Source organism: Rattus norvegicus, chromosome 13 (genome assembly GCF_021556685.1).
Source record: "Rattus norvegicus strain SHRSP/BbbUtx chromosome 13, alternate assembly SHRSP_T2T, whole genome shotgun sequence".
NCBI classification, from domain to species: Eukaryota; Metazoa; Chordata; class Mammalia; order Rodentia; family Muridae; genus Rattus; species Rattus norvegicus.
The window spans coordinates 102,302,484-102,327,500 of record NC_141546.1 but is presented as its reverse complement, the minus strand read 5'-3'; the positions used below and the strand labels follow the sequence as shown (position 1 = coordinate 102,327,500).

The 25,017-nt window shown below is 43.0% G+C and overlaps 1 protein-coding gene and 1 long non-coding RNA gene across 17 annotated transcripts in view; one reads left to right on the top strand and one right to left on the bottom strand.

The window, feature by feature from the left end:
- Esrrg (estrogen-related receptor gamma) overlaps window positions 1-25,017 on the bottom strand; it is a 618,195-nt gene that overhangs the window by 50,606 nt on the left and 542,572 nt on the right. For all 15 annotated transcript variants that reach the window (XM_087581296.1, XM_087581292.1, XM_087581294.1 and 12 more), the window contains 2 exons: window positions 18,974-19,084; window positions 15,051-15,212 (listed from right to left, as the gene is read on the bottom strand). In XM_087581296.1, coding sequence (XP_087437422.1) covers window positions 15,051-15,212; window positions 18,974-19,084 — 273 coding nt within the window. The remainder of the gene's footprint in view (window positions 1-15,050; window positions 15,213-18,973; window positions 19,085-25,017) is intronic.
- The window catches only part of LOC120096195 (uncharacterized), a 39,252-nt gene continuing 19,258 nt past the window's right edge, over window positions 5,024-25,017 (top strand). The window contains exons 1-4 of one of the 2 annotated variants that reach the window (XR_015635768.1): window positions 5,024-5,151; window positions 5,314-5,397; window positions 23,468-23,583; window positions 23,878-24,004. This is a non-coding gene — a long non-coding RNA (uncharacterized LOC120096195). The remainder of the gene's footprint in view (window positions 5,152-5,313; window positions 5,398-23,467; window positions 23,584-23,877; window positions 24,005-25,017) is intronic. The other variant, XR_015635769.1, reaches the window with a different exon arrangement.

Below are 25,017 nucleotides of genomic sequence, written 5' to 3'. Positions count from 1 at the left end.
GTATTCAAAATAAGGACAATGCACAGAAGCCAAGCTGGAAACAACCGGTCCATTTATTTCTATAAAGGGTTAATCCAAGAAACTGTACCATTAAGACAAGCCCATCTGGGGGCCATTCTCCTTTCAGGGGTGCAAGCCAGTCACAGTCCCTGCCATGACACAGATAGCCACCACATAACAGCAGACTGCCTTTTGCTTTTTCTCCCCTGAAGTGCTGATCAGGATGAGAGGAGGCAGCCTATCCCTGAGGCCCCAGCTGCTTCTCTTCCCTCCTGCCTCCCTCCTTCCATCCCTCAGCTGCTCAGGTCACCATGTGCCCTGTCACAAACCTGCTGACTGGCAGAGGGGCCCACGCCCCAGGTAATTAATCCTTTCCTAATGCAGGTTAAGCAGGTGGGAAGCCGTTCTCATACGGAGAGGAGGTAGCTGCTCTTAGGAGATGCCCCTCGAGTGATGGGATTTAATTGGGCTCACATGATTCCCTGAAGCTGGGCAGGCTCTGATGCCGACCTGCGCATTCAATTACCAGTGCGTTTCACTGAAATCCAGCTGAAGAACTGTTTCTTCTCTCCTTCTAAGTGCTCTAATATTAACATAAGAACCTGTGGTGAGGGTATCCTGTGTGCTGAGAGGACACTTGTAAAATTGAGAGATTAACTGAATGGAACTGACAGTGGTTCTCAGAACTAACAGGAGTTAGGATTTATCTACTCGGCCTCTCTCTCTCTCTCCCTCTCTCTCTCTCTCTCTCCTCCCTGTATGTGTGTCTCTCTCTATCTCTTTGTCTCTCTCTCTGTGTGTGTATGCATGTGTGTGCTCGCATGTCCATATGTGTATGCGGAAGCCTGAAGACAACGCTGGGTATTGTTCATCAGGCAACGTTCACTTCCTGTTTTCCTTTTGTTTTGTTTGTTTGGTTTTTCAGACGGCCTCACTGGATGGACTCTCACCAATTAGGCTAACCCAGCTCCCCAGCAAATCCCAGGAGTCCACCTGTCTCCACTTCTCCATTGCTGGGATTACAACCGTAAAACACCTCCCTGGACTTTTAGAGAAAGAGCTCTGGGGAACAAGGTCAACGCTTTCCCTGCTGTGACAGCGATATCCTGGGTTTTCTCTTTAGCACACCAGTGCACACTGGCCCTTTTTGTCTCAGTGACCCCCTCCTCTGCCAGGAGCTTGTAGAAAGTCCAAGGAAAGCCCTCTTGCCTGCCCCATTCACATTTGCACCTCTTCTTCCAACACATCAAAACAATATAGATATTTATATATATTTGTCTCCCACAGACTGATTCCAAACCTTGGAAAAACTAGGAAGCAGGCCTACTCAGTCATGTGAATGAATGAACACAGCCAAGGATATATTTTTGAGGCAGTGAGAAAACAGACCCACATGGCTTTTCTATACTGGACTTTGTGACCTGGGCATTTTATCTTTTTGTGCTCTTGAGGATAACCATAAAAATACACACACACACACACACACACACACACACACACACACACACACACACACACACTCAGCACACATACACACTCTTATCTATCTTCTATATCTACCCATCATCTATCCATCAAACATTTATGCATCATCTATCTATCTGTCTGCTACTATAGCTTTGGAACATATAAAAATGAGTTTATGAAAGCCAGGAATATCAAATTCCTTTGGAAGAGAAATATTCAAGTTATCTTACACGAAACAGAAGGTGAACTGGAACGTCTTCCCTGCACTGTGCAATGATACTTATGCATGAAATAGGAAAAAAAAAAAAAACGAAAACACCAACGTATGGGAAGTTCCAAGCACAAATGTCTTCCTAAAAGAAAACTCAGCAGTTAAAAAAAGAATTAAATAAATCACTTCTGTGTTTAAAAAGTGTTTTTAAATAAATGACGTGGAATTCTCTGGAAAAATCATTTCTCTGGTGCCTCAAGTCTCCAGCTGCCACACAATTTATATCTCTTTCCTCTGCTCTTTGTTTTTCTGCCATTTTCCCTGAATGTCAAAGTCAATTTAGTGCATTTCACTTTGCTGAATAAATCAGAGGCGAAATCCTTGCTAAAAGTGAAAATTTGATTTGCTAAAAGGAGCTTAGGGCAACTATTAATCAATATATCCAGAGTGTCAAAGCCAAGGCCCGGATAGACTCGCATTCATTTGGAGATTGGCTGAGGCAGATGAAGGGGAACATGGAGGGAAAGTGTGACCAGTCGCTGTGGGAAGAGGGAGTGGGGTTAGAGTGAGGGTCAGTCACCAAGGGACAGAGTGAAAACTCAGTGCACTGGGCTCTGGGAACCACATGCCAGGGTTTCTATGGGAGCAACTTCAATCAACCACTCACATGTGGGTGGCAGTAACAATGCCAGCCTGTACAGGGCAGTTTTCTCACAAAGTCCAAACAGGTTACCCTTTTTAACACTCCAAGCAGTGTTGCAAACAACCCAAAGGTCAGCGGTCACAGCCTCATGAAGGCTAGACAAGACTACAGGGACCTGGACCAGGTCCACAGAGTGCCTGTATTGTGACGAGCCTCAAGATAACTCCCAGCTATTTCATTCAGACTCCTGAGAGATCATGGCGGATTGGAAAGCAAATGGCCAGTTCTCCATCATACCATCCCATAGTGCTTAGTGATCTCCACAAATGACCAGTTCTTCACCATACCATCCCATAGTGCTTAGTGATCTCCCCAAACCCCCATAAAACAATCACAACAGATCTTAGGTCATAGGATCACGGGCACTGTGGGATATCACAGAACCATTAATCCAGAGATGAATATAGTATTATGTTGACTAATATCTCAGGGTACATTGCTTCAACCATTCTGATCTAACACTTTTCAAGGGGAAGTTTCAGTCAGATCTTTCACAGTTCTGATCTTAGAGGTCTTAGCTTGACTTCAACAGGAAATGTCTTTCCTCCACACGGAAGTCAAGGTTCTCTGCGACGGGGCTTTTTGCCTCTCTCTTTGCTTCCTCAAACAGTCTCAGCCCTCATTACTCTGTGCAGTTTCTAGTTGGTCTTTCTCACCGTGGCGTTGCAAAGTTCCGAGAAGCAGAACTTGGGAGGCACGCACACTTGTGTGTGCACACAGTATCTTATGTGCAAGGAGTGGGAGAAAGAAGGGAGCTAGATATTGATTCAGTGCTGAATATGAGAGCTATCTTAGTGATTGATTGGTTGGTGGGTTGGAGGGTTGGTGGTTAGGCTGGGTCTCACCCTGTAGCTGGGGCTGCCTTGAACATGGAGCCACCTTCCTGCCTCAGCTTCTAGAGATCTATAGTTACAGGATGGCCCATACCCATCTGGTCCACCATTTTTATTGGGTAGAAAGTTGCAGCAGGTCACTTCTGCTTCTGTTTACCATTAAGTGTCAGTCAGATTCACAGGAACGTCTACCTGGATGGTTGTAACCAAGCATTTAAGGATTTCCTCAAACATTCACATGAGTAGCCAGATGGCGACTGCCCTGCTCCATTAACATAGGTGATGTCTAGGGCACACTATCAGTCAAGCATCTTGATTTTTATTTGATTTAAATTGTGCCATGCATTTCCTTCTCTAACCACTGACATTCCTTTAACCTTCAGTTGTGTAAGTATACAGACGAAGTTTAGACTTGGGGTGACTATGTCAGATCATCCTCCATTTGTTCTAAAGTATAAGTAGGTGGCCTGGGACAGACAAATTAATGGTGTGACACAGATAGAGAGTGGGGGGAAAAGACACAGGAAGTATATCAGGGGCACTGAGTAACACACCCTCACCCCCACCCATCCCACCTCCATTTCACACCCATCCCCACCCTGGAAAAAGTCCAAGCTCCTAGCACCCAAGCATGCTCATCTGTAAAGATGAGCAAAGAGCTAAGCAGCAGGAGTGCTGTGCACATAACTGGCCGGTGAGAGCCTTACAAGTGGCAAAGTACCATGTAGATGAGGAAGGTTATGGCACGGCATGCTGGCCTGCATTTCCAACTCACGGACATTCTGAATGACACAGTGGAGCTGTCACTAAAAATTAAAATTATCCACAGAGTTGTTTCATTTTAAAAGCTTAAGCCCATCCAAGAGAATACCAGGTGAAGAATTCAGACAGGGCACTATAAGAAACTAATAATGATATAAATCAAGAAGAGAATTGTGATAGTCATCATATCAGGAATGTTTCTATATGTTTACATAAAACATATTATGTGTTTATATAGGCATGCGTGTTTGAGTTGGGGTAGGTACTTTGTTCCTTGTATCTTTTAAATTTCCTACAGTACTAAAAACATTGCTATCTACAAAGAAGACACAGGAACGCTTAAAATGTATTTGTACCATGAAGTCGTGAATTCATAATGTGCTCTGAGATTGCAATCCACTTATGAGTAGACCATAGCTATATCTGGAAAGCAAAAGTATTTGGAAACATTGAATAACTCGCCATGGTAAGGTGGACTAGAGCGCACATGAACAGAGAAAATTCAGTCTGAGAGCAGAGAGGTGCAGTAGGCCTGTTGCATGACTTTTCCTGGGGAGATAGGGGAAAAGTCTATTCACTTCAGATAGGCACTGCCAATATACTAAAGAAATGCTTCCAACCAGGTCTAGATATTGTCTGTGGTGAACACTGGCCATCAACTTGACACCTAGAATCACCTAGGAGACACACATGGTACTTCAAGTTTTTAGATTGGGTTAACTGTTGTGGGGAGACCCACCTAAATGTAGGTAGCATTGTCCCATAGACTGGGGTCCAGGAAGAAATTAAAATGAGAAAGTGCACTGAGGGTGGACATTATTCTCTCTACTTTGTAACTGCAGATGCAATGTGATTGGTTATCTCACGATCCCGCCCCCATGCCTTCCCCACCATTAGGACTTGGACCCCCAAACTTCATGTTAAAATAAACCCTTCCTTCAATTGCTTTTGTGAGGTATTTCTCACAGCAGTGAGAAAAGTAACACAGCATAGTAAGTACATTTATGAGGTCATCTATGGGATCATGGGTGAAGGGTTATACACAGTGTGGCACAAAGACCGGTGCATCACCCAAAGGTCTCACCTCAGCATGGCTGACAACTCATGGAAGATTCATCCAAAAGGATACCTGCACGATCTGTAAGCAGCTCTTTGGAAGAGCTCCTTCTAACCCGGTAATTGTTTATTGCTTCCACAATATCAAGGGGAGATCTTAGGAGTCTTTATCTTAGTAAGGCACCTGAGTCTCTTGGGCTCCTCAGCTTCCTAAGTCTTAGGATGGACTAGGGGGGTAACCATCATTTATTTTTATGTTTGTTTAATTGGTGCATGTTTAGGACAGAGGACAATTAGCAGAAGGTTGTTCCTACCTCTCACTGTGTATTCCTTCAAAGATCAAACCCTGGCTGCCAGGCTTGCGGGTAAGTGCCCTTACATACTGAGTCATCACGGATGACCCATGGGAGGGAATTATTTTTAAAGGATTCTCACAAGGTAATCTATGGGCTGTATTCAAACTGAGTGAAGGGTATAAGCAAATAAAGTGTGGATGGTGTTTCTAAATGTTAGCTATACTTGGGTGAGATTGCAAGTCACAGACACCAGCTACACTACAGTTTACACCTTCCAGCTACTGCATGCTCTCTCCTGCCCTGTCGCATGGGCCCCCAGCCCAGGAAGTGAATGACTCTTTGTTTCTCTATGTGGGAGTGTTTCCTGAGTCATTCAGCTCAGGTGTAGAGCATCCCCTGGTTACCATAGTTTCCAGTGTCAGCCATTATTATGGTTCTCATGTTCGAGCTGAAGGCAGGATTCCCTGTCCCAACGCTCCTGTATCAACTGTCAGACCAGAGAGTTGTCTTCAGTCCCTCTCAGACTTCAGTCCCTCTCTCTTCTTTGTCCATGGAAGCCAGGAAGGGCTCTTAATACAAATCTAATTTATATTCTCTTTCCTTTATATCTCAGCGATATAAGAAATGGTAAGTGAGCACCTCCATATTGCCCTACCCCCTTTCCCCTCATTTTCTTAACAAATCAGAGGTTAATGAAGAAGGTGGTATCCTAATGTCTTTCCTGAATGTAACTCCACTCTTTTTTAGGAGAGCAAGTCCTTCCTGGGCAGCAGATGAACCTTAGTATCTTATCCACCACTCCAGCAAAGGCCATGAAACTCCAACGTGGCCTGCCTATGACACTGTCTCATTCATGCTACTCATGAATGAGGGACGGTGGTCTATTCTCTAGCTTCAGCAGTATCCCAGTAGGGATATGGTGGCCCTCATTCACCAGAGAGGTATGCCTTCCTATACAATGTGGACAAAGACCACTCTCCTAGGCCCCACTACCCCAGGGATGCTTACCTGTCCCAACCTCTGTTCCATGTCTTATCACCCACACCAAGGGGCACACCACTGCCACTGCAGCGAAAAGACAAACTGTCCCATCCTACCTGGGAGATGGAAGGCGTATTTACATTGGACCTGTGGGTATTCCCAATTCAGGTCACTCAGTCTCAAGTTTCATTTCGGATGACACATCTCAAGGATGACACAATTGCTCATTCCCCAAATATATCTTATGTTCTAACAATTGTTACTGTGGGACTCTTCATGGGGAAACATGAAGAAATGTCTACTTACCCCAGCTAGGGCACTAATTATATAATTAACCCCCCCCCCAAATCTAGTCATATGAGCCAACAAGTTCATTAAGGACGTGAGTGACAACCTGTGTTGGTCATATAGTGGTGGGCATAGCCGCCTTCCAAGAACGTAAGTGACAGGATCCCTATGGGAGTGTGGGTGACTCAATTGTTTAGACTCAGGAAAGAACACCACTTGTAGTCTTCTGCACAGTTTGCAGGAAACTACTGAAGAGACATCACTCCCTGAGCAGTTGCTCACATCATATGAGGGGAGGGCCTTGTAAGTCTGGTTATTTTTAAGGTTCCCAGATCTTACACACTTGGTTAGCTTCCAGAGCCTTGGGAAGTACCCTTGGCACTCTGAGACGGATGTTATAATTCAGAGACAGCTCGGTAACAGCTCAGACTCAAGGCACTGGATGGAAAGATTGGCCTCCATGGATCCCAGTAAGGAGCTGTATCTTGTCCCTTGAACTTGATCTGTTAGGGATACCTTCCTTGGTCTGCATTTCATTTTCAGCAAGAGCAGGGACAGAATTTGAGAACACCTTGGGTGATACTTCAGCTAACTTTCTTTCACAACACATTTCCAACCTACTGGGTCCTGTTTCTCTTTTACAGTTTGTCTTAGTCAGGGTTTTTATTCCTGCACAAACATCGTGACCGAGAAACAGGCTAAGGAGGAAGGGTTTATTCAGCTTACACTTCCAAATTGCTCTTCATCACCAAAGGAAGTCAGGAACTCAAGCAGGTCAGGAAGCAGGAGCTGATGCAGATTGCAGAGGCCATGGAGGGATGTTACTTACTGACTTGCTTCCCCTGGCTTGCTCAGCTTGCTTTCTTATAGAGCCCCAAAACCACCAGCCCAGGGGTGGCACCACCCACAAGGGCTGGGCCCTTCCACCTTGATCACTAATTGAGAAAATGCCTTACAGCTGGGTCTCATGGAGGCATTTCTTCAAGGGAGGCTCCTTTCTCTGGGATAACTCCAGCTTGTGTCAAATTGACACATAGAACCAGTCAGAACACAGTTCTAAAACTTTCAGTTACTAAAGGTTACCTAAGATAGATGACATTACTTATACAATAATGGATTGTATCTGTCTGGGAATGAACAATAACACCCACACGATGATCTCTTAGCTAAGGAAGTGTTCCCTTGTTTAGCAGAACAGAAGTTTGTTGAATGACTTCTATGAGTACTAACTTTGGGGGTTCTTTGAATTTAAGGCACTGAAAGGATCAAATGTAAGCAATACTTTGCAAATAAAAATGATTCCTGGATATTTTACATTTAGATGATACTTTTACAGTACATGTATTAATTACATATAGATTTATAATTTCCATGTGTATTTTTTCTCATTTGATTTCCAAAATATACTTAATGGTGCAATTAAAGAACATAAACACCGTCAGTTACAGCTCTTCACTTCTGATTTTGCTTTCATTAGGTCTTTAGCCCAGAGGTCTAACACCTGGCTGGCGTGTTAAACCTCTCCAAGTGTTCACTAACTGGATAACCTTGGAGCACGGCCTTACGCACCACCAGGGCTTTGGGTCTACATTTAACTTTTCTTCACCTATCTCACAGGACAGCATAAACACATGATAGATTACTAGGGAAAGACAGACATTCACGTTAACTCATTCACAGAAGTCTATAAAGCACAACCGTCTATAAACTCAGTTGTGGGACGAAGAAGAAATGGTCCCTAAAGGCTGAAGTTTTTTGCTGTGCACATTTTAAAGCAACAGACCAGGAAACGTTTACCAACTTTACTGAATAGAATCAAAGTAAACAAGGCTACATAAGGCATAGGTCACCTTAGTCAGCCACCACCTGCCACTACCTGCCTCTTAGCTACCAAATTACATCCCATGTTTTCCATACAGAGACTTATTAGTATTTAAAAATGAGACTTACTCCTAGGGCCATTGTATTTGCCCCTGTTTCCAGGCTTCTGCATGTGTTTCGTGTCTGAATAGTGCACATTGAAGATGGAGAAGGAAACAGGAGTGTTGCTATGAGTTTGAGGTCAGACTGGGACGCAGAGTAAGAGCCAAACCAGCCTGGCCTAAGTGAGACTCTTATCTTGAAAGAGTGTGATATGGGCTGGGGGAATTTAATCAGCAATATCCAGAAAGAAATACCGCAAAAATAAAACCTCAACATTAAAGTATAGACTTAAAAATTGGTCTCTACAGAAAATTTATTTCAGTAATAAAATAACTATTTATCCAAACAGCACCACTGGGGACCAATGTTCAAACATTCTTGATTATTTTGTAAAAAGAAAAAATACATTTTTTACAAAAATTTTATATATATATACATATTACATATAAAACGTGTATATATTTATATATACATATGTGTGTATACATATAAGACATATGCATACACACATGCATATATGTCTTAGCATAGAAAGAGTTTGTTTCATGTTCTGTAGATGTTTTTGTCATCACATCAAAGTCTACAAATTGAAACCAAGAAAACTATAAAGTCCTGTGAGTAGGCAATTTTTGACTGAATTTTTATAGTTAAAAGTCAGCAGCGATGGGAAATGCTGGCCAGTGCACCTTCTACTTGTTACAGAAAGAAACTCACTTAGGTGTGGCTTGCTCAGGTGTGGCTTGCTCTCCCAGCTTTAATACCTCTGCCTTGGCAGAGGGGAAGCTGTGGGGTTCTTCCCATTTTGTCCGATGCCATTATTTCGAGACGAAGTTTTAAGAATGTGGTGAAGTGAGGCTGGAGAGACAGCTCCGTGGCTAAGGAGATCTGTTGCTCGCAGAGAGGCCCCAGATTTGGTTTCCAACACCCATAGTGATCAGTTCACAAACGAGATTGACTCCAGGTCCAGGGGATGCAACGCCCTCTCCTGGCCTCTGTGGAAGGCTGCGTGCATGTGGTGCCTAACTTACACAGGCATGTGCTCACATACATGAATAAAAATAAATGTATCTTCAAAAAAAATGTGACTGGGGCGTTCCCAGCATTGAGCAAAGCCCAAAGATAACCCTCTCATCTGGTTGCAAGCAGTGATTCTGAAATGGAACGAGGCGCACAGGTCAGCGGGAGAGTCCAGCTCAACCCCAGAGAGGTCCGGCTTTGAGCCTTTCTGTGGCAAGATGAAATCGGCTAAATTAGGTTTTCAAAAGATGTTGGAAACAGGGGGGCCTGAAAGTCCGCCATATTTTCTTTTATAATACACCCATCCACTTTATTAGTCAAACACATTTTCTGTTCCTTTAAAGTAGCAGGCCAACAAGAAGTGTGAATACGTTCAAGCCACTTATACAGGTCAGCTAATATGGGCTACGGCTTTTCAAGGGCCACCTGCTAAGCCCACGCTGTATTTTGCTAAGGAAATTCCAGGACATAATAATATCCTAGTCAGCCACAAAGAACAATCACAGATCTGCCTGTTGGGCTGATAATTGTCTTATCCTGTGAAACCAAGCTCCTGTGCCGTCTGACGGAGCCTCGGCTCCTTGGCAGCCCGTTCTAAGAAAGGCCAACAATGGAGAGGGAGTGGAGTGTGCGGAACCTCCATATCTACATAAAGGAGATTAGAGGCGACAGCGTTCCATTTTACAGCTCAATCATATTGTGTTAGCACGCGCTTATCCGAGCGCGGACGAAATTGAAAGAGAAATAAAAAAGAGCCAGGCAGATAGGAAACAGAAAAGCGAGGCACGGGCAATTTCCAAGGGTATAAAGGGATGCTAATGGCAGGGCCTGTCATTCTTAAAAAGGGCTATTAGGGCACCGTCATCTGTTCTTGTGCCCTTACCCTCCTCCCGCTAAAGTCAAGCATTTTCTGAAGCCCTCACGGTCCTTTTCCCCCCCTGGTAGATAAGTGTGGTCGTGTTTCATAGCAGCTCATGTTCCCATCCGTGTGCTTTATTAATGCAAGCCAACTAATTCTATTTACTGACAAAACCCCTCACTCCCTATGTATTTTTGTTCAATATTTTCTTTGGCAGAATTTCTCACTTTTCATAAGGCTGGAGCGAGCCTGCTAAAGTGGATTTGCAGCAGCGTAGAAGGGGAGCTGGCCTGACCCTGAGATGTTAGGCTTCAAGAGCACCAGTGGGTGTGAGAAGAGAATGTGGGTCACAAAGACTTGAATCACACACACACGTGTGTCTGTGTGTGTGTGTGTGTCCCCATGTGTGTATGTATCTGTGGTATGTCTCTGTGTGTGTTCATGTGTGTGTGTATCTGTGTTCATTTGTGTGTCTGTGTGTATGTGTTTGTGTGTCCCCATGTGTGTGCTTATGTGTATGCATGTGTCCATGTGTGTATGTGTGTGTGTCTATGTGTGTCTTTGTATGTGTCTGTGTGTCCTTGTGTGTGTGTGTCTGTGTGAGTGTATGTATGTCCATGTATGTGTGCGTGTGTGTGTATCTGTGGTGTGTGTCTATGTGTGTCCAAGTATGTGTGTGTGTCTATGTGTGTCCAAGTATGTGTGTGTGTCTGTGTGTGTTCATGTGTGCATCTGTGTGTATGCTTGTGTATCCCCATGTGTGTGTTTATGTGTGTGCATGTATCCTTGTGTGCATCTCTGTGTGTATGTGTCTCCGTGTTTGTTTGTATGTCCATGTGTGTGTGTTTCTGTGTGTTTCTGTGTGTGTGTCCATGTGTATGTGTCTGTATGTTTGTGCACTCATACATGTACATGCATGTGTCTACGTTCACTTTACTTTTATTGTAAGTGTTACATAAAAAATTCTAAAGTTAAGACCAAAGCGGAGTTTCACTTTGCTTCTGGCTCTAAAGTGACTCCAGAGTCACTTAGTAAGCCTGGTTCCCTATAGAGAGCACAACTTTACTTTTACCAAGGCAGAAGTGTGACTTTCATCTTTACGCTCCCCTTGCCTCTCCCTCCATCCCACGCTCACGTGGTAATGTGCAGCTCTCAGATGCCCTTGAACTCAGGCATGCATCGACAGCACAGAGCTTCCCACACTGTTCCCAAACTCACCGGGGCATATTGATTAAACAAACAAACAAACAAATAAACACAACGTGAGAATCTGTTCAGTGAATTAATGCTTTTTGAATTCCCTTCTGAGAAGCTAAGGTTCTCTTTGTAATCATTTAAAATGCCCTCTGGGCACTAGGAAAATGAGAGCTTAAGGCATCTTGCCAGTGACTACTTCTTCACTGCTAGGAGAGGGAGGAAAGGGAAACGGGGAGGAAGAGGGAGAGGGAGAGGGAGAGGGAGAGGGAGAGGGAGAGGGAGAGGGAGAGGGAGAGGGAGAGGGAGAGGGAGAGGGAGAGAGAGAGAATGAATGAATAATGTCAGTCCCCAGCTTACAACGGAGCACATAATCACACAGCCATTGTTTCCAGCACTGGAAATGGCACTGCACGGTTATTTAAAGCCTTCCCAAAAGTTACCCAGTCTAGGACTACAGCATCCTTCTTTGTAAATCCCCAACTTTAAAAAGAACCAGATGGCTAGGTTTGATAATCCTAGCACTTGTGAGGCTGGGTTAAAGTAGAGAGAAACAAAAGTAAGACCTTCTGAAGATATGTCTACAGTCACAGTTTTAGATAATTAAGATAGATCATTAATGTGATAGGCCATCGTTCGGTATGTTCATACCTTTATACACAGTTTGCTATTTGAGTATCTTCTTATTATAAGTGGAATTACCTTACTTTCCTTCCTCCCTTTACCCCATAGCCCTTCCCAACTGCACTCCCTTGAAGTCTTCCCATGATCCCCAACTCTCAAGCTGACGACCTCTTTTTCTTTGGTTAATATTGTTACAGACACAGATATGCATATGCATATACATACAATTATTCTAACCCAGAGTTTTTCATCTTGGCCCTACCAATACTTGGTGCTAGAAAATTCTGTTGTAGCTGGCTTTTCTGTATATTATAGGATATTTGATCACATCCATATCATCTACCAATCAGATGCCAGTAGCTCCTCTAATGAACAAAACAATGTCCTCAGATACTACCTTATGATGCCAGGGGACCCTTCACAACAAGTTTCTCACCCACCCCTACCTATGGAGAACCACTCTCCAATTGAGGATAGTTATTCTCTTCCAATCAAGGATGGAGAGATCTGAGGCAGAGAGAAATACAAGCACTCACATAAGTTCACATATGTTTCCAGAATATTCAAAGAACATTCAAGGCCAGTGTGACTCATAACAATGGCAGAATCAATACTAGACAGGCTGAGGTAGGACAAGTGCCACCGTTTGGGGTAGCCTGGGCTACATAGTGTATTTCAGATGAGCCTGTGTAAGCGTTAAGACTATGTTTCAAAACAATAGCGTATTTAAGTTAAGATCCCCAGCATCTACATGAAAGCCAGACATGGTGGCAACATGTCTGCCATCCCAGTCCTTGGAATGTGGCAACAGGAGGATCTTGGGAAATTGCTTACTAGCCAGTCTACCAGTGAGCAGTGAGCTTCAGGTTCTGTGATAGACCCTTTCTTCAAAAATAAGGTGGAGAATTAATAGAGGAAAATACTTGGCATTGACCTCTGACCTCCATACCCACCCATCTCTCCCCTGCCACAAACAAGCAACCAACAAGCAGCAGTGATGTCATCATGATGTCAGATCACCTATTGCTCCAGAGAGCTCTGGCCCGGTCTCTCAAAGTTAAGAGATGTATTAAGGTAATATTTTGATACCATCTGGAATTGTCATGAGAAAGACCAGCCACTAAAGAAACAAAAGAGGCAAGTGCCCCCAAGGCCTGTGGTTAGGAAAGGTTGCAAGTGGGTTTATAGTCCCGATTTTGTGCATTATAATAGTAAGATACTCAAATAGCAAACTGTGTATAAAGGTATGAACATACAGAACGATGGCCTATCACACTAATGATCTATCTTGATTATCTAAAACTGTGACTATAGACATATCTTCAGAAGGTCTTACTTTTGTTTCTCTCTACTTTAACCCAAACACCAACAGCACTTTCTTCTCAAAGAAGTTTTTATTTACTGTCCAGACAGATGTGTTATCTGGGCTTTTACCCTGTGGCAGGCTGTCATTCTGTAATCAAGGCACATCCTCCTGCCTCAGCCTCACAAGTGCTAGGATTATCAAACCTAGCCATCTGGTTCTTTTAAAATCCTTCCTTTGCACACCTTTTTATACAATCCATATACGTGGGAGTACAGTCTATGTTCACCAATCTACATATATCCACAGGGCCAAACTGTATTCCTCTAGAAATTGTTATTCTTGTGTGGGTGTTTTCCAAAGCATACATTCCAGTTACCTATTTAACCAGTTCTGACTTAATTTGGAGAGCTTTATTAGCACACAGTGTAAGACAAAGTAGCCGGTATAATACAGAGCGATGTTTAAATTAGTTTACAATTTGCTTGGTCTCATCTAGAACTGCCCTGAACAAAGCTATTCAGAAATGTCAGCTGTGTCCCTAACCACTGTAACAAATTGTTGGCTGAACGCTGCACACCTAATGACTTCAAATTAGCTTCACTGCGATACTGCCTGACAGTTCGTTACGACTGTTAGCGACATGGCTGGCGTATCATGACCAATAAATTGGTTTCAGTGTGGGCTGGGAAAGGGACTTCCATCAATTTGATTAAAGAAATTACTGTAGCATTCAAAGCATAAAGACAAACTAGTTTAAGGAGACGGAAATAAGCTAACTGTGTGTGCCAGGAAAACATCTCTTGCCACTTGAAAACTTCTTTAAAAAAACTATCTGGAAACTAAAGCCAAAGGAAATGAACACGAATTCAGACACATTACCAACATTTTCAAAATGTTTCCTTTTGTTATAGGGCCAGGTCTATGGTTTTGCTGTTATAGGACGGATCAAGAAAGAGAGATAATAAGGCACAGGCTTGGGGGTCAGCACATGAGAAAGTCTGCCATCTTCATCTAGCATTTCATTTGATCTATAAATTCATCATAAATATCTAATTGTAAACTGATTTGAAACGTGTGATCATAAAAAGAAGGTCAATGTGAAGATGAATAATAAATGCCAGGTGGAATATTAGAGGAGGACAAGATATACATATATGTGTGTGTGTGTGTGTGTGTGTGTGTGTGTGTGTGTGTGTGTGTATGATTATTTCTTCTAGAAAAAGATAAAAATCTTTAACATAACTAAGAAACGGTTTTTTGGACTGTACGTTCTTTATTAAATTGTGGCAAATAGTTCCCTCAAATAGGGATGACTATGAACGGAGTTCAAAACAGCATATAAACATTCTGCTTATCACTACATAGAAGTTAACACTCTGAGTTCAGGAAACCGGTGCTGAGTTAAGCGCAAGCAACAGAGAGTTAGAAACCATCCCACAGGAAAAATGTAAAATTTGCTCCCCGTAGGATGCAAAATCCTGGAGGCTCCTGCAGTCTTTGCGTTTCTTTGCGGTTCCCCCCAGAACTTACCTGGGATATGTTTTGCCCATCCAATGATAACCACCAACTCTCGATCAGCCAAGTCACAGAGCGTCGTGAGGGCTTTGATGTCACTGTCGGGGACAGTAGGGTCAGGCATGGCATAGATCTTCTCTGGTTCAGCCACCAGCAAATGCGAGACAATCTTGTTATCTGTAGGATCAGACCAGAGCACTGCATGCTCACCAGCGTAATCACCGCTTTTGTAAACTCTAAGCTATTTCGTACTTTGAGAAATAATTGTGGCATCCTACAATAAAACACACACACTCCATCATGGTTCACCCTGTGTGCTTTGAGCAGTGTTTAGGGAAATTCACAGCTAGAAAGAACTCACCGTTCACAACAGAAAGCATCCCTTTCTTTGCCCGGCTTGCTGGAAAGAACACTTGGTCCTGCTGTGAACATTTTTATAGCAAACGGGTAAAAGAAGTAAGATGTTTCTTGGGTCTGCTCTCTGATTCTTAAGTGGGGTCTCGGGGAGCAGATTAAACAGCACACAACAGTTTCAAAATAAAAGCCCACTGGAAGGCATTGAAATATGGTCTAATGCAGAGAGCAAAGACCCACAAACGACCATAGTCTTAATAGGCACAAAAGTCATTAACTGTTTTAATTCCTTTAAGGAAGAGCCAGAGGTCAGAGCCCTTGTGCCAGGATGAATTACTGACGATATAACTCTATCTCCTTGGGATGCATTAAATAGGAACTGCCCACCTTCTCCCGGTCTCCACGTAGCAGGGCAACCCTCCAAATACAGCTAATATCTGTGCCCATAAAAACAAGACTGCTTATACAACACAGCATTTTCTCCTCCGAGCGCCTCATTCTTTAATCTCCTACTTTCGTCTCTTGTCCCCAGTTCATTCTCTGCCTCAGATTTATCTGTCTGAAATTTGTGATCTATGCTTTTGAAATCTTCATAAAGTCAACACTAGAGACGAATGGGAAGTGTCTCATCGGATGTGCTTTGCTGCTTAGGGGCATGTGTGGGTTTATGGAGGGGCCGTAAAGCCTGACTAACAGAATGATTTTTCTCGTTGGCCTGATTTTCAATTTCTTGATGTAGCTTTAGATGGGATTCTTTCTCCTATGTGAGGAGATACAAACGGGTAAAAAAAAAATCAATTCACATATTTAAGAGTCCTGGGTAATATCTTTCCAGAAAACCAGGAGTCTAAGGGGGGAGTTTTGTGGACAGAGCTAAAGTTACAAGTATGTTTGCTACACACGTTTTCTTTCACTCAGTTTTTAACCCTTTCAACTCCAAACGACAGCTGGCATTCTTCGGTCTTGTGATGAAGTAGCAAAGAGACTTATCTAAGACATATCTTGCACTTTTTCTGTAATTTTGAGTGTGTGTGCGTGTGTGTGTGTGTGTTTAGTACCTCGTTGATTCTCTGAAATTAATTCATATAATGCATTTTAAGAATTTAATGATTTAATATAACCCTCACTCTTCCATCTAACTCTTCCAAGATGACTCAAAAGCTATCAGCTGTCAAGAGTTCTTTAATTTACAGGGGTAGGAGGGCTCTTGAGATCGCTCCCTCCAACTCTACGCTAGAATGTTGACTAGATTGATTTTGTTCAGGTCTTGTACAGGCCACCCTAAAAGTATATTTTAAACTACACTAATATGGACATACAAATTATACTTATTTCAGGTAGTAGTCCTTAACATTAATGCTCATATTTGGGTAGACGTATTCCCAAATAGCACACTTTCTAGGCAAAAATTATCTAATGGTGATATATGCTCTTTTTAGCTTATAGAATGTGAAAGGAGGGACGTTTGTTTGTCTTATATATCACGGAAGGGACACCTTGTGTTTCTGGTTACACGGAGAGAGGTTTTGGCTTTTGTGGCTCTGAAGAAGCATCAGTCAAGGGCATGAGTGTGTAACCATAGGAAATCAAGCTTCTGGACTTTATTGTTTCACACAGGGGAAAGCGTGCAACCTGCTCTAGCCAAGTCCTGGCTTTTTGACTTGCAGGTCAGAGCAATTCAGCAAAAACCTGGGCATCCCCACCCTTCAGCAAATAGCATAGCCAACAGCACTGTTTTCCACTAAGTCTTATTTAATGTTTCCCTAATTAGAATCAATACAACCCAATTTTCAGTCTTGGGCCTTTGTAGTACACAAACAACCAGCCGGGGGTGCAAAAGTCTCCCCAGCCACCTTCTTGTTAAAGCCTGTGGTGTCCCCTGATGTCTATCCGACAGGAGCTGAAAATTAAGTTTTATAAATGTTTGTTACGAAAACACACTAATTGGATGGACTAAGGAAAATTAACACAACGGCCTTTAGATAATGAGTAACGATTCATTAGGAGCCCTCTTTATCTCAGACGAATGGAGCGCCCTGCAATTGCTGTAATCTTCTTAGAGGTACTTGACAAGCCACTTCCCAATTTTTCAGGTTTACACAGAAAACGATGGATGTCCCTGTACCATGTAGATTTACAAATAGCCTGGTGCTCCCTTTTTCTTTCTGTAGAGGAAATTATCAATGGTTTCTGGTCAACGTGTGCTTCAGATAAACAGGCAATCTCTGTATTATTGAATCAAGAAACGCTAACCCTCTAATGAAATTAAGCATTAGCGTTTATTGCATTTTATTGTATTATCAGAAAGTTTTTAATTATAATGTGCAGAATCTGTTTAATGCACTCCTAGATCGTATCTGCAGAATGCCAAACCGCTTCGCAGGCTGGGGGATGCCAGATTGGACAACTGAAAGGATAATCAACATAATGTTTTCTGGAAAGGCAAAAAGAAACTATGCCATATGTTCACTTACGCTTTAATTCTATGTAAAATGAGCTGCTTTGCCTTGAACACAGTTAAAATGCCCTTTCGTTTACAGTTTGGGGTCTGCTTTATTTATTCAACGGAGTCCCATATGCTGGCATGGACGGTGCACAGCGCTGACCGTCCTGGAGAACTTGAACTAGAAGAGGGCCCTTCCTTTCTCCTTAGGGGGTAGATCAAAACAGCCTCACCTTCTCTTAACCTGCTATAGGAGGAAGAGTAGCTTGTGTCTTCTATGGAGAAAAAAAAACAGTATGTGCAAGCATTTTTTGCTACCAAAGCAACTCTCAGGGACTCTTCTGAATGCCAGGCATAAACATCTAGATTGCTAGGTTGGCGGCCCTGTAGCTATTAACTGATTTCTCGGAAAATGGGATACATTTATTGCCACAATCTACACTCCAGCCCCTTTTAGTTAATGACAAAGGGAATGGGGTTTGCATTCTAGCTACGCACCAGCCGTCCTTTCCAATTGCAACCTGGGATCATAAAATCATGGGCTCTTTAAAAACAATTTACAACACCCATAAGGGCACCTGAGACGGAGCCACCAACCTATGCTCATTATTAGTGGGGTCCATTCTCCTTCTAATCTATTGCTAGCTACCGCGTTAACCTTATATAGCATCAAATTAATGAGGCCCCTAATGTATTTTCATTGGGAGGTTGAGCAGCCAAACTCATTTAGTTAGGGAAAACTACAAAAGTCACTTTCTTGTGAAATCTGAAACTAACAGCTCCAGTGAACTAATGATCGCGGTATGATCCGTTTTATGTACCTCCGCAAACAACGACAACCAGTAAATGTAAAATTCACACTATATAGGCTGTGCATTAATGTGCTCACGCTTCTACAAAACGATGAGGCACAAACAGGGAGCGTAGAGAATTATCGTAGACGGCTTTAAAAGAAACGAAAGAGATCATTAGTTGGGTTGACACTGTTCTTCATAGACAATCCCTGAGAACAGAGTTCATGTTCTCCAACAGAGAGGAGTTTCCTTGGACTCAGAAGGGACAGGCATGCCAACACTAGGATACGCAGTGCCAACTGGGAGGATTCTGTGTCTGGGAAGCCAGGCACATCTGTTGTACTTACATGGCTTTTTGGCTGGCTGCACCAGCTGAGGGTTCAGGTATGGGCTGTTCTCAGCATCTATTCTACGCTTGTACTTCTGCCGACCTCCACGCACTCTGTCAAGACGGACCCCTGTGGACAGAGACAGACACGGGCTTACTCTTGAGGTAGTTACCTCAGAATAATCAAATATAGCAACTGCATCTCCCAGGAGTGTTAGGGAGACAGACAGTGGAACTCCAAATGGACCAGCATTACCAAGGAAGGCTAAAAAAGAAAATAATAATTAAAAAAAATGGAGGCCGAATCAAAAATGTCAGTACCTGAAAAAATATGACTAGAAAACATTAAAGACATTTGCTAAAGAGCTATCAAAGTTGCCATTTATATAAACATTGGGGCAAAGGCACACTTCCATATAAATTAATCAAAGAAATGGTTACTTTTATGCTAGTATCATGGTTTCTCAAGATAAAGACATTGGTATTGTGTACCCTCATCCTCCATCACTGAAAACTCCATGTGTGGGACCCAGTCAACATCTAGAAAGATCTAGAAGTCTGCAACCTTCCTCTGCTGCACTTGTGGATTGGAGGTGACAGAGTTCCTACACACTTGGGGGGAGTGTGGAGTGGGGTCGATGTAATCCAATATTGTTCTATGTGAAACTGTCACTGTATTTCTCAAGAGATTCTTATTTACAAGTTGACACTCGCTCATGGGAACCAGAAGTGGGCAGGGCTGTACAAATAGTGTAGGAAGTGTTTTCCCGAGAGGGAATTCAGAAGGCATGAATGTCAAATCTACCACTCAGGTATGTGTCCTCCCATCCTGGGTATTCCCTACCACTCAGGTATGTATCCTCCCATCCTGGGTATTCCCTACCACTCAGGTATGTATCCTCCCATCCTGGGTATTCCCTACCACTCAGGTATGTGTCCTCCCATCCTGGGTATTCCCTACCACTCAGGTATGTATCCTCCCATCCTGGGTATTCCCTACCACTCAGGTATGTATCCTCCCATCCTGAGTATTCCGCTACAGTTTTCAAGGCATTTCATGTTCACAGAATTCTATCTTCATTCCTCTAGTTGCCAGATCCTGTTTGTGTAATTCTATCAATATTTACTAAAGTTTGAGGTGTTTTCCTTCTTTCCCCACTTATTAGGCTCCCTCTTCTCTCATAATTTTATCTTGCGACCTTTCTCTTGAGATCTTTCCACTTTATGTGATGTGGCTCCATTTTAATCTGTCTGAGACACACGGGATATTGTTTATATTATTTATAGCCTTGATGTCTCTCAGCTAGCTTCAACCTGGGCAGAACATCCAGTCTGCTATTACTAGACGTAGCAAGAGATGGCGGGGGGAGAGGGAAAAGAGGGAGGGGAGAGAAGGCGAGAATATGAAGTAAAAGAGAGAACACTTTAGTCATCTCTGAAACTGCTAGAACAAAAGCCTGCAGAAGACACTTGGATCGCTTGGATCTGGTGTATGGGCTCCTTTCTCTTAGAGCTTAGCAGAGGATTCGTATTACCAATATAATTAATTTACACACATAACTGGTGGGTTTCTTTTTAAAAACATTTATTATATTCTTATTTATTTACCTTATAAGGGGATAAGTGCTTGTGTGCACATATGGAGGGTAGTGGGCAGCTCGTAGGAGTTGGTTATTTTCTCCCACCATGTGGATCCTGGGGCTAGTTCTCAGGTTGTCTGGCTTCGAAGCAAATGCCTTTCCTACCTGAACTGTCCCACCAGCCCAATGCAGCTCAGTTTCTGAAGGTGAGGGCTGTCTGGCGAGAAGCACTTATAGACTCTTGGGAGATGGCTCAGCCCCTAAGATGCTTATTGCTTAAGCTTGAGTTTGATTCCTAGAGCCCACAAGAAAAGCTGAGCATGACAGTGCACACCTGTAATCCCATGCCCACAGGGGTTGGGGCTGGGGGGAGAATCCTGGGGCTCAGTGGCCAGCTCTTCTAGATAAACCAGTGAGCTCTAGGTTCATTAAGATACTTTGGCTCAAAAACTAAGGGAAAGAGTGATTGAGGATTGACACTGGACAGTGACTCCTAGCCTCCTCATACGCAATCACGTATGTGTACACATGTACACAAGAAAGTATGCACACATACAAACCGCAAGCAAGAAATTAGCATTCAGGGCTGTGACTAGGGGTGTCTGCACTGCCTCCTGCTGGACCTTGATTAAGTCATTCGGTATAATTCTCTTGTGTGGGGTCGGGGGAGATGTATCGGGGTCATTCTTAGCCAAGAAAATGCAGTCCTCAAATATTTATTGAACATGTGTTTCTCTCTCTCTCTCTCTCTCTCTCTCTCTCTCTCTCTCTCTCTCTCTCAGCACTGTGAGATAAACAACACCAGTCATTTCCCTTTCAATCTTGAAGACTGATTTTCTGTGCATGCTCCAAATGACTTTCTAATGTTCCCCACCTCAGTCCCTTGCCATCTGGGTAGCTCAGTAGCTATCCACCCATAGACCCTCATATACCCTGCCTGCTGCAGCTGTCTGCCCCACCCACTCATCCACCCCATTCCTAGTCAAGAGCTTTCCAAATGCAGGAAGACTTCACTTTTTATTCTCTAAAACGAAAATCAATTGGATGAAGAATTCTTTTATGACTTGTGATCTTTATTTATATGACAGTCGGGAAAATGACTAGATATTGATACGCATAACGCATGAGATTAATAATCCTATAGTAAAACCTGACAGAGACTCGATATGCAGAGCGATGCTCCTGCCAAGTTTGGATAACAATTAATAGCGAAATTTTCTGAAGTCAATGCGTTTTAGAAGATCATAATAATGTATTCATGTGCAAATTCGTTCCCAATCAAAAGCAGCCAAATATTAGAATTTTTCAAATATTTCAGACAAAATAAAATATATCCACAATTGCTTTTTAACTTTGCTTCCATACCTGGGGTAATATGCCTTTTATGCACCCCTGGAGGAACAGTGCCTGTTATCATGATGATTTTCTGTAGCTGGCTATGCTCTCAGTGAAAGTTTAAAGGACAATCTAACAATGGCTGTGAGGATCTTTGCACTACGCCACGCCACTTGATTCACTTCTTTGCACTGAAGCAAAATCTGAAGAAGAAGACACAGCCCCTTCTCACCTGGATCACAATATAAACATATTTGGAAAGAGCAGCGTGTAGGCCAAGCCAGACCCAAACAGACCTCTGAACGCATGAGAACAGCAGCTTTGCCTTAGATGATTGACAACCAATGTGCTCATTCACATGACAAAAAATATCACAACTTAATTTTTTTCTTCTTTTGAGACACTATCTCACTCCATACCCCTGACTGGAAAATAAAGTCCCATCTCACTATAGATAGATAGATAGATAGATAGATAGATAGATAGATAGATAGATAGATAGATAGATAGATAGTTTAGCTGTAATTTACCCTTTATGTAGTCCTGAATAATAATTACAATGTAAACTATTGTGTTTAAAAGGTTCAAAAGCGTTTCAGTAAAAATAAATAGCATTATTGATGATCGGTGATTGGGAAAGCCAGAATGGTGAGAACCAGACATCAATGCACCCGGAATAATCATACCTGTGCTTTACATGGCTATATAAACAATTTCTCCTTAGGTGCTATTTATATAATACTTTTGAAAAAATTAAAACATGAAGTGTTCTTACTCCCTAAAAAAATAACATGTCCACAATGTGGCATGTGTGACAAGATTTGAAGTTAATTAAGGCAACTGTGCCATCCACTCAAGGGAAGACCGCCATTATCTTTTTATAAATAAATAACTAATAAGATTTTAATAGTTGGCATTTCTTACCTAACCAGAACGTTTCATGGGGCTTCTTCAAGTACAGTGTGTGCCTGCACGCCACTAGGGAGTCACAAATTGTACACACTGTCCAAATTTACAAAATGCAGAGAGCGGGAGTAGGACAGGGAGGAAAAAATGCTGTGACGGGGAAAAAACACCCAACAAAGTGAAAGGGTCAGGACGAGGTCGCTGAGGTCGACTCGTGCTAAGCCAGCATGTTACATCCAAATGCAAATGTCTGTGATATTATGTGGTCCAAGTCAAAGAGCTTTCATTCCTGTGGCACTGTAGAGTCAGATGGGTTCCCTGTATGTTCTTCCTCTTCGGGGAATTATGAAGACTACCTCACCTGCTTTCCCAATTTAAAAATAAGGCATTTATCACGTTGTTCCAAATCAAAAGATGTTAAGGATGAGATCCCCAGAATACTTAAGAAAGAAATGAATGGCTACATCAAAATACAGACAATTTTGAAATCATTGCTCAAGAATATTAAACAACCAGTTGTGCTGGGTAAATGTCATCCAGTGTAGACTACAGTAGAGTCAGGAAGGGTCATGGGAAAGGCATGAACCCTCGCCTGCCGACCCTCGCCTGTACTATCTGCAACCCTATTGTGTGCTACTGTGAGCCACCTGGTTGCTTTGTGGCCTACTGGTGTCCTCCCTCCATCCCTGTAGAGCATGTGACCCTAACCCAGTCTCTGGTGGCGACTGAGGGCAGCAGCTATGCCTAGCACAGAGGAAGTTCTCTTCAGGAGCAGCAGCAAGAGGCTATAAGGACTAACAGAGTCTAGGTAAGTGCTAGGGATTTCTATGGCAGCTTCTGTCGGGTTCTTTGTTGGGACAAGATCTGGGCAGCTATGCATATAGGCTTCCCGGCAGGGGGATGAAAGGAAGTTATGTGTATGTGCATGTGGATGCTCCGAGGAAAAGACAACCATATTAAATGCCTGCAGAGCATCTAAGACAATGTGACATGCCAACCTCTGGATGTTTTTTGGAACCTTTGTCACCTCTCTCAAAGTAGACAGCAATATTGTTAAATGTGGCTGTGAGACTGTGGCTTTTCTCCCTGTTTTAATGTACAGCATCCTGGTGCCGATTTCCTCTCCGGAAGCAACTGACTACAAGTTACCTCCGTGAGCCAGTCCATGCCTGATGTATCATGGGAAAAACTAAAGTTCCTGACAGCCTGTTACATGCTACACACTCAGGGTGAGTTGAATTCTGTATGTACTAGTGCACATACCCTCAAAGCGACCCTGAGAGACAGTTGCTATTTTTGTCCCACATTACAGGTGGGAAAAACAGCAATGTATAGAGACAGGGCCAGGTATGAGAGTCAGAGAGAATGCCTACACCAGAAAATTAAAAATAAATTACTGAAGTGAACAATATCTCCACCCTGACATAGCTAACAGGCAGGCACAACAGGGCCAGCAGAAGGCGTGTGACTTCTCCACTCAATTCCAGCCCTAGGGTCTCTGAGTGTATGACTCAGTCAGATGCTTGAGCCCATGACTGTGAACAACTCAGTGAAGATTTTTTTTTTAAATTTTAAAAAGATTTATTTTCTATTCTTCTGAGGCAAGGCAGGTCATAAAGTCCACATGTTCCCCCTTCCTTGTTGAAAGGGTACTGTCAGTTAGACAGGCCTGTCTGTGCCAGAGCACAGAGGCAAAGGGAGATCACAGCCAAATTTCACAGTCCCAACAGATACCACCAATGGCCCTTGCCCCACTGAGTAATGGCCAGTGGTTTCCGTTATTTTGGCTAGAATATCAGGTCCACAAAACCGTAGTATGGAAACTGCTCCATCTCTGTGTTAAAATACTGTAGTCTGTGAAAAAGTAAGAAAGCTCACAAAAGAATTGAAAGATTGGGGAGGGGGGATGGACAGACAGAGAGACAGAGAGGTAGAGAGACAAAGAGAGAGAAATTCAGGGAAACACACAGAAACAGAGAGACACAGGCAGACAGGGAGGCAGAGACACAGGGAGACAGAAGCAGAGACAGAAAGACAGAGACAGAGATAGAGAGACAGAGAGACAAGCAGACAGAGACAGAAGCAGAGAGACCTTAGTCTCTAAATGAGATTTTTAAAAAAAGGCAGGGCTCATGTTGGAGCTTTCTTGACCTCTAGATAAATGAACAATTGGCCCCCAGGAATCCTTCCGCTTAGGCCCCCGACAGCCATCTGGGTGATTAACATGGAAAACTTGCACTGG